General features: G+C 49.1%; 5 protein-coding genes across 5 annotated transcripts; 2 read left to right on the top strand and 3 right to left on the bottom strand.

Annotated features, from left to right (window-relative positions):
• Window positions 1-3,884: 3,884 nt before the first annotated feature.
• Window positions 3,885-5,177, top strand: HRG_07988 (putative queuosine, q, salvage protein family domain-containing protein; the record flags this gene model as incomplete). Its single annotated transcript, XM_044866459.1, has 4 exons — window positions 3,885-4,296; window positions 4,381-4,535; window positions 4,596-4,956; window positions 5,005-5,177. The coding sequence occupies 4 exons, from the start codon at window positions 3,885-3,887 to the stop codon at window positions 5,175-5,177; spliced, it is 1,101 nt and encodes a 366-aa protein (XP_044718348.1).
• Window positions 5,178-5,473: 296 nt separating this feature from the next.
• On the bottom strand, window positions 5,474-6,135 carry HRG_07987 (DNA polymerase delta, subunit 4 domain-containing protein; the record flags this gene model as incomplete). Its single annotated transcript, XM_044866458.1, has 2 exons — window positions 5,474-5,644; window positions 5,719-6,135. 2 exons carry the CDS (start codon window positions 6,133-6,135, stop codon window positions 5,474-5,476), a joined length of 588 nt encoding a protein of 195 aa, XP_044718347.1.
• Window positions 6,136-6,637: 502 nt separating this feature from the next.
• Window positions 6,638-8,703, bottom strand: HRG_07986 (WD domain, g-beta repeat domain-containing protein; the record flags this gene model as incomplete). Its single annotated transcript, XM_044866457.1, has 3 exons — window positions 6,638-7,008; window positions 7,064-7,609; window positions 8,370-8,703. The coding sequence occupies 3 exons, from the start codon at window positions 8,701-8,703 to the stop codon at window positions 6,638-6,640; spliced, it is 1,251 nt and encodes a 416-aa protein (XP_044718346.1).
• Window positions 8,704-9,460: 757 nt separating this feature from the next.
• HRG_07985 (septin domain-containing protein) lies at window positions 9,461-10,625 on the top strand (the record flags this gene model as incomplete). Its single annotated transcript, XM_044866456.1, has 3 exons — window positions 9,461-9,581; window positions 9,681-10,243; window positions 10,293-10,625. The coding sequence occupies 3 exons, from the start codon at window positions 9,461-9,463 to the stop codon at window positions 10,623-10,625; spliced, it is 1,017 nt and encodes a 338-aa protein (XP_044718345.1).
• A 700-nt stretch (window positions 10,626-11,325) lies between these two features.
• On the bottom strand, window positions 11,326-12,079 carry HRG_07984 (guanylate kinase domain-containing protein; the record flags this gene model as incomplete). The annotated part of the gene is made up of 3 exons (XM_044866455.1): window positions 11,326-11,583; window positions 11,665-11,981; window positions 12,070-12,079. 3 exons carry the CDS (start codon window positions 12,077-12,079, stop codon window positions 11,326-11,328), a joined length of 585 nt encoding a protein of 194 aa, XP_044718344.1.
• Window positions 12,080-12,508: the final 429 nt, after the last annotated feature.

Here is a 12,508-nt window from a genome sequence, read left to right as displayed (position 1 = left end):
AACTTAGTTAAGTCCTTAGTAGTCTATATATAGCCGTAAGGTACTATCTTTTTTTAAAATAAAAAAGATAAGCGCCTTAGCTAGGCTCTTTAACTCTTAGATTATTTTCCTTCTTATTATATCTTAGATCTAGTCGTATAATACTTAGAGTTCTCTTTATAATAAAAAGTAAATTAGTCTATAAAGGGGTTCTATATTAAGGATTAAATTAATTAAGTAATCCGTTCCTTTTTTAGCTAATAGTAAGTTAGATTTATTAGCTAAGAAGGTATCTTTAAACTAGTAAAGAGTTAGTAGGATTTTAGCCTATTCTTCCTATAAAATCCCTTTATCCTTATCTTTATTTAATAGCGAGATTAGCTTAAGATTAAGCGCTATTATATATACCCTTACCTTATTTTTATATTCCTAAAGGAATCTATAGGGATTTTATAAGGTTTCGCTACTTAATTAATACTTAAACTACTACTATTATTTCTATAAGATAATATAAATATATTTATCCTCTAAGGTAGTAATTAATAAAAGGATTAATACTTAATTATTTAGCGTTAACTTATTAGTATTAATATAGAAATAAGTAATTATCTTTTTAGTACCCTTTATATTTATTATTTAAAGCGGCACTAACTATACTTTATACTCTCTTACCTTATTATTATTAAGCCTTAATAACTTAAAGTATAATAGCGCTACTTATAGTAATCCCTACTATTAAGTAAAGTATACGTTTATAAGGTTAATAGTATTATAAGTATCTAAGTATATAAGGACTTTAGTAGGGTTTTACTTTAATATTATTATAAGAGTTTTAAGTAACTATCTTATAAGTATTAAGTTTACTAAGGGAGAGGCGTTTACCTTAATATCTTACCTTTTCCTTATTTTATAGTATTAAGTCTAAGAGTCTTTACTAAGGTTTCTACCTTTGAAGAATTAATATATTCTATAAATAGGTATCCTAGCTTATTATATTAGAAATATATAATTCTTAATTAAGTAAAAGATCGTCTTTTTTAATAACGTCCTTTAGTTTAGCCCTTAATAAGTATATCGTTAGCTTATTAGTTATTAGTTAAATCGGTAGTATTTCCTTAATAATTCGGCCTAGCTTATCGGCCTCTTTAATTCCTCCCCCTATATATACTACCTTAGGGTATAGTACTATTTTTATTCTTAGTTCTTTTAAGGGTAAAAGTAGTATTAATATATTACTTCTTATTAATAGTAGTATCTTAATATTATTAAGCGACTTATATAAGCTCTTCCTATTAGTAAGTATAAATAGGTATTAAATAAAAGTTAATTTAGTCTTAAAGTTATAGCTTTAGCTTAGTAAAAAACATAAGAGTACGCGCCTTTTTTAATAAGCGTTTAAAATACCTCTTTAAGGAGTTAAGGTATAAGCTAAACTCTAAGAAGGACTAGCTTTCTTATTAGCGAGCCTCTTTTAATTATATCGCTAATAGTATCTCCTTATTTATAGTATTCTTAATTAAGATAAGTATTTATTTTTTAAAGTATACTTAATTTATACTATATTTAGTTTAGTCGATTAACGTTTATTCTTTAAGGTATTAGCGCTATCTTACTTTATAGTCGCTATATATATAATCTACTATATAAAGGATCTTTATTTTATCGCGACGAAAACGTTTAAGCGCTACCTTAAAGGCGTCCTTTAAATTATAAGTCTAGTCTAGACGTTTCTATATATTAGTAGGTTAAGATAATTAAGCGATATTTTTAATCTTAACCTTACTACCGCGACTACTATCCGATTTAAGGGAGTAGGACCGTCGATACTTCCCTAAATAGATAGCGATAGTATTAATACGTTTAGTAATTTCCTCCTTTAATTATATAACGCGATCTTATAAGCGTTTCGTCTCCTTTAGCTCCTTAACGCGCGCTTATAGGGCTATAAGCTTTTCTTTATAAGATAGTTATCTTATACTTATAAGTAGCGATATCTTTAATATAGTTATAACGCTATCTATAGTAAGGGTCTATTCTAAGGATATATCTTCCTATTCTTTATCTCTTAAGTAAATACTTAATATACGTAATAAAGAGGCCTTAACTAGTTAACTACTACGTCGCGCTATAAGAGCGTTATATAGTCTTTTTTAAGTAGCTATCTTTACTAAGTAATTAAAAAGGGAAGCTTTAGAAATTATAAGGGAATATATATTATAGTATAATTAGTTAGGTAGTAGAGATAGCTAGAGGTACTATGCTATATATATTATATTCTCCTCGTTATAAGACTAAAGCTTATAAGAAGAGGGATTTCTCCTCTTTAGTCGGAGTAGTAAGTAGTCTATAATATACGAGCGGGGTAGGCACGATTCCCTACCGATACCCTACCGATATATTAGTACTATATACCTAAGTGCTTTATTAGCCCGTACCTCTTAGTAGCGCTCTTATAAGATTAAATAGTTAAAGAATACTTAAAGGTCTTTTATTCCCTTAAGACCGCTTTACTCTTAGAAGCTTACTACTTACTATATTTAAGGCTTTAGTAATATATAAAGGAGTAAGAACTAAGCTATTTCCTTATAATTATTAAGGCCTTATTTCTTATTAATATAGTATTTTACTATTAAGCGGTTAAGGAAAAAGTAAAAGGTTTTTAGCTTACTATCTTAGGTAAGCTAAGGTAGTAGCTTCTATCTACTAAAGGCCGCCTCGCGCTTTAACCTCTTAGTAGTAAGGGGCGTATTTATTAAAGCTAGCGTTAAGAGGGTATTAAGGATCTAGTATAAGGTTACTTATTAGTCTAGGTCTTATAATATCTAGTAAAATAGCTTTATAAATTAAGCTTATTTATCCTATTACTACTAGGCCTCTTCTTATAAGTATTACTAGTATAGCTCTTTTACTTATTATTATAGCTATTAATACTAAGCTTCTTCTTATAATAGCTACTACTACTACTACTACCTTAGCTAGTACTACTAAAGTTTTAATATTAGGTCTAATATAAAGATAGCTTATACTATTATAAGGTAGGTAAAAGGTTATACTATAGGTACCTTTTATTATATTATAATAATAAGCTATATAGGATCTAACTATATACTACGCCTATTACTACTAAATATATATTTATATATATAGCCTACCTTACCCTATAACGCTATCGGCTAAAGTCTAAGCTAATACCTAGACCTATACTAAGGGTAAATACCCTTATAAATAGTAATATATATATATATATAGTTAGTAATACTCTTATTATTTACTTAAGACTAAATCTTTATTTAGCTAAGAGTCTCTTAAAATCGCCTCTTTTAATTAGCTATATTACGTCTTAGTTATTAAAGAAACATCTTAAGTATCTTAAAGTACTTATCTTATACGTCGCGCTTACCTTGCGCGGGGGTAAACCCCTATAGTAGGGCCCCTCCCTAAGGGGGACCCCTCCCCTACTAGCTCGGGCGCTCGAGTAATTACGCTATTTCGTAGTTAGAGCTAGTTATCTAGGGGTTTTTAGGGATTTTTCGCTAAAAGAATAGTAAAAAAATTACACTTATAAGATATTAGTGCGAGATATTAAGGTACCCCGCCTCTGCTAGTATTAGCTAAATAGAGATTTAGTCTTAGGCAAATAGTAATACTCTTAATAATAACGCGTATTATAATTACTTTTTCTCTCTACTCTAACAGTTATCTATCTATACCTGACAGCGTTATAAAATGTCCCGCCACAGCGCCCCGCCACGACGCCCCACCAATCTAATTACAGGTCCGATTCCGGAGAATAGGTCAGACAACTCACTACCTGTTGGGTAGGCACTCTTCAGACTTCACTCCTCAAACCTTCAACGTGACGCTGCAACTTCCACTCCTTCCAAGCGGCAGCGCGTGCGCTCGCCATGTCTGACGATGAAGTGGACCTCGAGCTTCTCGACCTCCTCCGCAACCACCTCCAGGGCAAGCTAGCCATCCACAAGGAGCCCGAGACGGGCGTCCTCGAGGGCGCAGAGTATGTCTACGACAACGGCGTCGACGTCGCCATCGACATGCGCTCCACCAAGGCCGCCGCAGAGACAATCTACGCCCAGATGCAGCAGACGCACTACTCGACGGCTACCTGGTCCGAACACCAGCTGCACCCGCAGGCAAAGGACGAGCAGACGGTCGCCTTCATCTTCACCATGGACCTGCTCAACTTTTCCTTTTGGTCCGAGCTCCCGGATGACGAGTGCTTCGCCGTCGACTATCGCGGCAAGCAGTGGACGGGCTACTGGAGTCTTGTCGCTGCCCTCCAGCGAGCCCTGGACGACGGTCGGTGGCCCACTTCCCCCCTGCCAGCTCTCGCACCTTCCCTGGCTTGTTTTGCCACTCCGATTCTGACGCCCCTATGCAAAGACATTCCCATAACGGCTCCTCATTTCTGGCAAAACGAGGACGAGTGCAACCTCGAGACCCTGCGCCACGTCTTCAGATCGTGCACGGATGAGGAGATGCCCATGCTACAAGAGCGCCTGGCCTGCCTGAGAGAAAGCGGCCAGGTTCTCTACGAGGTGACTCTTGCGCCCGCCCTCTTCCAACTTAACAGCAGTCTAACCCAACTCGACTTCCAGCGGTACGACTCTTCCTTCATTAACGTCGTCTCTGCCGCCGGCGGCAGCGCAGCGCGCCTCGTCAACCTGCTGGCGCACGACTTTTCGTGCTTCCGCGATGAGCACACCTTCAACGAGAGACACAAGCCCGTCCGCTTTCTGAAGCGCGCCCAGATCCTCGTCGCCGACCTCTGGGCCTGCTTCCAGGGCGAGTCGTGGGGCAAGTTCCGAGACATCGACAAGATCACAATGTTTGCCGACTACCGCGTGCCCCAGATCCTCATCTCCATGGGCGCCTTGTACTGCTGTCCGTCCCTGAGTGCCGCCATCAAAGACAAACGGCTGCTGGAGAGCGGGGCTAGCTGGGAGGTGCAGCTGAGAGGTTGGTCTTCCCCCCCGAACGCAGAATGCAGTTTCTGACAGGTCGCAGCGTGTAGCATATGGTGCGTCGAGATGATTCGTAGAGAAATCTTGAGACAGCATCCCGGGACGCATGTCAACGCGATCCTGATTGACTTCTTCCTGTACGATAAGATGAAAGAGCTAGAGGAACAGGGCCGGGGGGAAATACCCCATCATAGAACGCGGAGCATATGGTATTAGAATTTTTAGAGGCTCGCATACTTCATTGCTAGATCCTTGGAAGCTCGGATACTCAATCATGTCAGCAGTCCCAGTTTGAGCGCACGCAGACCGCCTTGGTGTTCGTCCTTGACAATCTGGGCTAGCCAAGCTAGACGATGGATTCCGCGAGATGTCTTGCAACCACAGCAAACATGCTGCCGCCCGTCGTTCGAGACACATTTCTTCCAGAAAACTGCAACCCCGCCAACGCCTCAGTAGCCCCAAGCACCGCAGAACACCGAAAACCGCATTCACTCATCAAGGTCTCCGATCCATCAGGCGCTCACAGCGATGGAGCTGAGGATCTTATCCATCTGCGCCGTCTCGATATCCCTCGTGCCCTTCTTGTCCTCCTTCAGCAACACCGCTAGAACCTCAATCGGGGGGTTTAGTCCGAGGCGCTCGGCTCTCTGCCATCGCTTCATGCGGTCGAGTCCGATGCACGGCTGGTGGAGGGGCAAGCAACTTGTTAATCCACTGTGGAGCGAAGAAAAGGCAGAAAGTGGTAATGGCGACTCACCCCGTACTGAGAGCTTACGTCAAAATAGCGCAGGACCATCTCGCTCACGTCCAGGTCCTCCTGGTGCACTCTCGGCGCCTTGCGCTGACTCTCGACCGCCTTCCAGTACTTGTTGATCTGCGCATCGCTAATCTCCTCCGCCTGCGCCTCGGCCTCGGTCTTGTCCGGAATTATTTCCTCATGCAACTCGGGTCCCGCCTCGTCGGCCACATCCGACTCCTCGACCTCGATATCCTCAGCAGGCGATGCGGCTGTTTCGGGCTCCGCGATTTTGGCGACGCTCGGAGAGACGACGGCCTTTTTCGCGTCCGTCGGCACGCTCTTGGTCACTTTGCCGGAGAAGCTGATTGTCGATTGCCCCCTAACAGGCCCGGGGTGGGCGCGGGCACCCCCAGTGGTCCTTCTGGTTGGAGGCATGGTTGGCTGCAGATGTGGGGTTGAAGATGCAAAAGTGAAGGAATACGGAGCAGCCGAAATGTAAATATGAATCAGTCTTGGGGTTAGAAGATGTGAAAAGTCGATTTGAGGTTGTACTTGTTCTTGAGGTGATGTTTGGCTAATTCACGGGCGAATTCCAGGTTGGGCAGTAGTCAATGTGATGACGAAGATGCGACAAGTTGCGAACCGCCGAGTTTGGCGGGGCAACGCGAGCCTGGAACGAGGTCACGTGAAGCAGAACATCCACACCGGCCCACCTCACAAGATTACGAGCAGCTCGACGAGTCGACGAGGCAGAGAAGGCTTGACATTGACTTTGCGTGGCAATTCAAGTCCCTTGGACCTGACGATTCTAGCTGCCCAGTGCCAACGTCATCTTCACCATGAAGGAAAAATGGCACAGTGACTTCGTTGTGTCGAGCAGGTCGCCAAATGAAAGCAAAGTGCTAGCGAGCACCCTCTGCCCCCAAATCGCCGGCGCCTAACCGCCGGTTGCCTCCCGATAGAACGAAATGCTCCTGTTGGCCCCGGCTGTGCAAAACATCTCGCTCTTCCCCGTCTTGGGGAGCCACTTCGCAGCCCATAGCGACTTGTCCGTCTCGCTGTGGGTGGCGACACAGGCGCTCCGCTCGATTGACCACACTTTGACCTTGCCGTCCATCGACCCACTGAGCAGGTATTCTCCCGTGTGGCTCCAGTCAATGGTCGTGATCCAAGACGAGTGGCCCGTGAGGTTCCCTACGTGCTCTCCGTGCTTCATGTCGTAGAGGGCGATGATGCCCGCGTCGCCCGCTGCCGCCAGCCGACTGCTGCCTGGGGAAAAGGCCACGGCTCGGACGGGCTTGGCCAGACCTGCGTAGAGCATTAGCGCCGTCGGATCTGCCGTGGAATCGAGAGCGAGAGTTACCCGACAGCGAGTAAAGGATTCGTCCAGTCTCGTTGTTGAAGATGTAGACAGCACCATTCTGGTGGCCGCTGGCAGTGAACTTGCCGTCGCCGCTCAGGTCGACGCACATGCCAAAGCTACCAGACCCGGCACTGCCGGTCTCGTACTCTTGGACCTTGGATTTCTTCTCGCCCTGGATGTCCCAGACATTGATCCGGCCATCGTTTGTCGTCACAGCGAGATAGGCGCCGTCCTCGCTCAGGGCCAGCGCCCACGCCTCGCCCGCCTTGGCCGATGAGCCCGTGATCTCGCCAGCGCCGAGCCACTCTCCAGTGTCCTGGTTCAGAGCCCAGATCTTGACCTCGCCGCCGAACCCGGCACTGGCGGCGACCTTACCATTTCTCGAGGTGCAGAGGTGGTGGCAGCCCAGCTTGTGGGCGTCGGAAATGGACTGCTTCAAGGGGAAGCTGGGATCAGTGGTGTCGTGGATGTGAAGAGTCGACGACCCGCTCGCCGACAAAACTGCTCTGGGGGTCGTCGCCAAGGCGAAAATGTCCGTGATATGGGCTGTAGGCCAGTAAGCTTTGAGGTCGAGTGAGAGCAGGATTTGAGGAGCCCGACCGTCGTCCACGGTATGCGTGGTCAAGTACTGCTTTGACTGCGGATTTCCGTAAGCTCACGGCCCTTGAAGCTCTGCGCCACCAAATTTCCTACCATGATTGAGCGCCGGGAACGAGATTGGCCGGCTGCAACAGCGAGAGTTGTGTGTGCTGGAGTGACGGCTTGACCGTGCAGTCGATGCAGGTGGGGTACTTGAGATGTCGCAAACCCAGCCAAAGCCGCCTTTTTGCCCAAGGCATTCAGAAAACTATTCGCAGCACGGCACGTTGCCTCTCAACATTAATCAAGCCCTGGCACTACAATCCATCGATTTCGCTTAATGAAGGCCAAAGCCACGCTAGCAACGGCTCTGAACGGTATTCAGCATGCTGACATGACACACGATGTTCGGGCCCTTGAGCTACGCCTTACTCTCGGCGATGCGGCTTTCAGTTGGAAGCCGCCAAGAAGCCTGAATGAGGCATCTCGTTTTCTTTCTTTCTTCTATAATACACACACACGACCCAGCCGAACCAAACGCCGGTAGCATGCATGAACTGGCAGGTCTGGCATTGCGCAAATTTGATTCAAGCCCACAAGTGTCCCTTTCTCGCCTCGTCGTTTGCCTTCAAAACGGCTTCTGCTCTGGGTAGTCCTCGCGCCATATTCTCCTCATGTCTGCATAGCCAATTAGTGCCGAATCATCATATCACCTGCAGCTTCGTACCCTCGAGACATTTTTGACACAGCCGATGCGTCCGCTTGATCTCTCCGCAGCCAGGGCAGGTACATAGGCCGTTGACATCCTCAAGAGCCTTGCCCGCCATTTGTCGATGCCTCTTCCGGGAATGTGACGTCTTCTTCTTGGGCACTGCTCGCAATACCGACTCCCAGATATCATCCAGGGTCGGCAGGTTGAGGCTGACACCGGGTATGGCGATGGAGAGGGGGGCGAGCAGCCGCGGACTGAAGATTCGGGAGCAGAATATTGACCATCGGGAGGAGGCGACTGTCGTCGGGAAAGCCAGCCGGGACATGACGGAGGCCGTGACGGCGGCCATGGCGATGGCTCGGGGCGGCGCTTGATGCCGCTGAGTTCGGTCGGTCGCCTTGGGCTACGGCAGAAAATCTTGATAGAGGCGCTGGCGCGGGTCGGACGCGCTCGCCAAGGCCAGACTGAAGGCTGTGTTGAGCAATGCAGGCTGTCGCCAAAGAGGCCGATGGCGTTGTCTCAAAGGGCAAAATCTCGGACCGCAGCTATCCAATCCTTCTTCAAGAGGTCTGCAGCCCGCAGGCCAATGGCAGGCCCGCAGCGCACGGACCGGGGGCTTGGCCAATGGCCAGCTCCAGAAAAGGCAGCCCGGGTTTTCGCTGTTTGTGCGAGGTACCTCTGCGCGCGCCTTCACGTGGCACAGGTACCTCGCGCTACACGCCGCCGCTGCACCGTGCCCCTTTCTCATCAGACCCTGCACCTGCCAAATTGCCCGTGGTGGCCACCTAATAATTGCCAGGCACGGGTGGACAGGGGGGCCAACTGGCCTGTGCCTCGCCCCCCATCCCCAAAAAGTTACCTCCCCGTCCCCTTCGACTCCGCGGCACTTCGTCTCGACCTGTCAACCGTGCCTTGTCCAGCTTCATCAGTTTGCAACGGCTTCAGTCCCCGTCCCATTCGCGGCGACTCAGGCATCAGTTTCCCGCGATACCTGTCCTCCAGTCTTTCTTGGAATAGGCCAGAGAGAATATTCTCTCTCTACTTATCCACTATCCTCCGCCTCCTTTTTTGAGTCCCCTGCGACCGCCCCAATTCGCACGGCGAAAATGGCGACCATGCCTCCGAGCACCATGGTGCCCAACAGCCACGTCGGCTTTGACAGCATCACGACCCAGATCGAGAAGAAGCTGTTGAAGCGCGGCTTCCAGTTCAACGTCATCTGCGTCGGTATGACACCCTGCCTTGGGTCGGCCCCAGCCGCCGCCGCCACCAATCTTGTCGAGCTTTGGCTTTCGTGACAACGTGCTAACCTCGCCAACCGTGCAGGCCAGACTGGGCTGGGCAAGTCCACCTTGATCAACACCATCTTCGCCTCGCACCTCATCGACTCCAAGGGTCGCCTGCAGCCCGACGAGCCAATCCGCTCCACCACCGAGATCCAGGCCGTTTCCAACATCATTGAGGAGAACGGCGTCCGACTGAGGCTTAACATCGTCGACACCCCCGGCTACGGTGACCTCGTCAACAACGACCGATGCTGGGATCCCATCGTCAAGTACATAAAGGATCAGCACTCCGCTTACCTGCGCAAGGAGCTCACGGCCCAGCGCGAGCGCTACATCCAGGACACTCGCATCCACTGCTGCCTCTTCTTCATCCAGCCATCCGGCCACTCCCTCAAGCCTATCGATATTGTCGTCTTGAAGAAGCTCTCGGATGTTGTCAACGTCGTGCCCGTCATCGCCAAGGCTGACACACTCACCGCCGATGAGCGCCTGGCCTTCAAGGAGCGCATCAAGGAGGAGTTTGCCTTCCACAACCTCAAGATGTTCCCCTACGACAATGAAGAATTTGACGAGGAGGAGCGTGCCTTGAACGGCAAGATCAAGGTGAGCCGTCTACCCAACGCCCAGCTCGGACCCTTACTAATCCGAGCAGAGCCTTGTACCCTTTGCCGTTGTCGGGTCTGAAAAGTCCATCATCGTCAACGGCCAGCAAGTCCGTGGCCGCCAAAACAGGTGGGGCGTCATCAATGTCGAGGACGAGAACCATTGCGAATTCGTCTACCTGCGCAACTTCCTGCTTCGAACCCACCTGCAGGATCTTATCGAGACCACGTCGCAGACCCACTATGAAACCTTCCGCGCGAAACAGCTGCTGGCCCTCAAGGAGAGCAGCGCGCACGGCGGCGGGAGCAGCCGACCCATTAGCCCCGCTGCTGACCGTGAACTGAGCCGCAGCTCGCAACGAATGGCCATGAATGGCTACTAGGGCCAAGGCTAGTTCTTGATCTTTTTGCTTGCGAGGGAGCAACGGCGTCGCGTGGCAGCCACGGGGCTTGCAACCCACCGTTTTTTTGTTAACGAAGCCAATTTTTGTCACGGGTCAGGCGGACCATGAGGTAGCGATATGGGTGGCGTGGGGACGAGACCGTTTTCTCCGTGGCGGTCCGACTTATGACTGCCGAAGAAGGAGCCTCTTTTCCAGCCGGCATGGTGAGGAGGAGAGGCACTGGCTCCAAAGCATGCCATGGAGCCGGAAGCCTGCTGGCGGATGGCGAGTGCAGTTCTCTTTTGTTGGGCCTTCCCGTCTGGTGAAATTTGGCGGCTTCGGTGTGCTACGGTACCCCCCCTACATCCTTGCTGGGTGTTTGTTGAACGCGTTCTCAAATTGTCTTTGCCAGCACAGTCCAGGGCTCTTCTGTTACCATTTTCTGTAGACTTTAATCAAGATCGCGCTTTACACTCCGCCATGACCAGTTAGTCCCGCCTCCTCGGAGCAGTGATGCGGACCGTGCAATTTCGTGAAGGGGAGCAAGGTCACTGGATGCCGATGCATCAACCTGAACAGTGTCACGTCTACGGCTACACGTTGTCATCAGAACAAGGCAGTCATTACCTCTATTCACGCGTCTAGAGTCTTGTGTGGCGCTTAAAGAGCCCCCTCTTGGTGTATGGCAGCCAAGGCAGTGTCAGCTCGGGGCCGCGTATACGAAATCTTCCAGCTCCTTGTAGGCGGCTTCGAGGTCGTCGTTGACAATGATTTTGTCGTGCACGCCCGGTGTCTTTGAATATTCAAGCTCATTTCGAGCCTGGTCCAGTCTTCTTTGAATGCTTTCCTCCTTTTCGGTTCCTCGGCCTCTCAGGCGGGACTCGAGAATCTCGGGGGACGGAGGGGCGATGAAGACGTAGCGGGCAGACAAGTCGGACTGCTTAATCTGCTTGACGCCCTGCGGATTCGAAAAATGATTAGCACGAGGCTCTGACGCAAGACTGACGCGTCGAGTTCGGGGATAGGAAAGTCAATGTACCTCCATCTCAATGTCCAGCAGCACAACCCTGCCCTTCCTGGTCTGCTCCTCAATGGTCATCCTGCTGGTGCCGTAGCGGTTGCCGCTAAACTTTGCGTGCTCGACGAAGCCGTTGTTGGCAATGAGGTTCTCAAAGTCATCCATAGGGACGAACCAGTAGTGGTGGCCATGACGCTCGCCGTCGCGGGGGGCGCGGGTGGTGTGGGAGACGGAGAGGCTAAAGGTGTCCGGGTGGCGCTCGAAGAGGAGGTTGTAGAGTGTGCCCTTGCCGACGCCCGAGGGGCCGGAGATGACGATGGGCCGGCGGTCGGGAGGAGCTGTGGGTAGGAGCTGGCCTGTCAGCTTGGTGCCCTGGGCGACAAGCCGCAAGCCGGTCTGATTCGTAGGGGCGGGTGGACGACATACGGGTGGTCATTGTGCTCGACCAGAGACGGGGAGTCGGAATCCGAAGGGTCCGTGACGTGGACGAGGCTATTCGCGGGAGCGAGGCTGCGAGGCGGGGAATCATGGAAAGTTAAAAAAGACGGAAACCGAGTAGTGAAGAAGAGATTAAGAACATAATGTTTAAATCAAGAATCAAGGGAAATGCATGAATCGCACGTGTAGATATGCATGTACATACATACCTTGTTTAAAACGCTGACACGACTAATGAATGAATCGGACGTTGAAGTGTTCACCATGATGGGTGATTTTTTCCCCTTTGGTGGGCGGAGTTTTGCCGGCGAAGGTACAGTAGACTAGTATCTTGCCCCTGAAATCTCGAATGCCGTGGGGGGGCAGGCGGTGAGGGTCGGTATTGACTGTCACGATTCGCTATATCTCTCCACACTGCCTGTTTAGG

This window comes from Hirsutella rhossiliensis, assembly GCF_020360975.1.
Source record: "Hirsutella rhossiliensis strain HR02 chromosome Unknown scaffold00009, whole genome shotgun sequence".
NCBI classification, from domain to species: domain Eukaryota; kingdom Fungi; phylum Ascomycota; class Sordariomycetes; order Hypocreales; family Ophiocordycipitaceae; genus Hirsutella; species Hirsutella rhossiliensis.
Note: the sequence above shows the minus strand (reverse complement) of the source record. Positions and strands in the feature narration are given on the sequence as shown.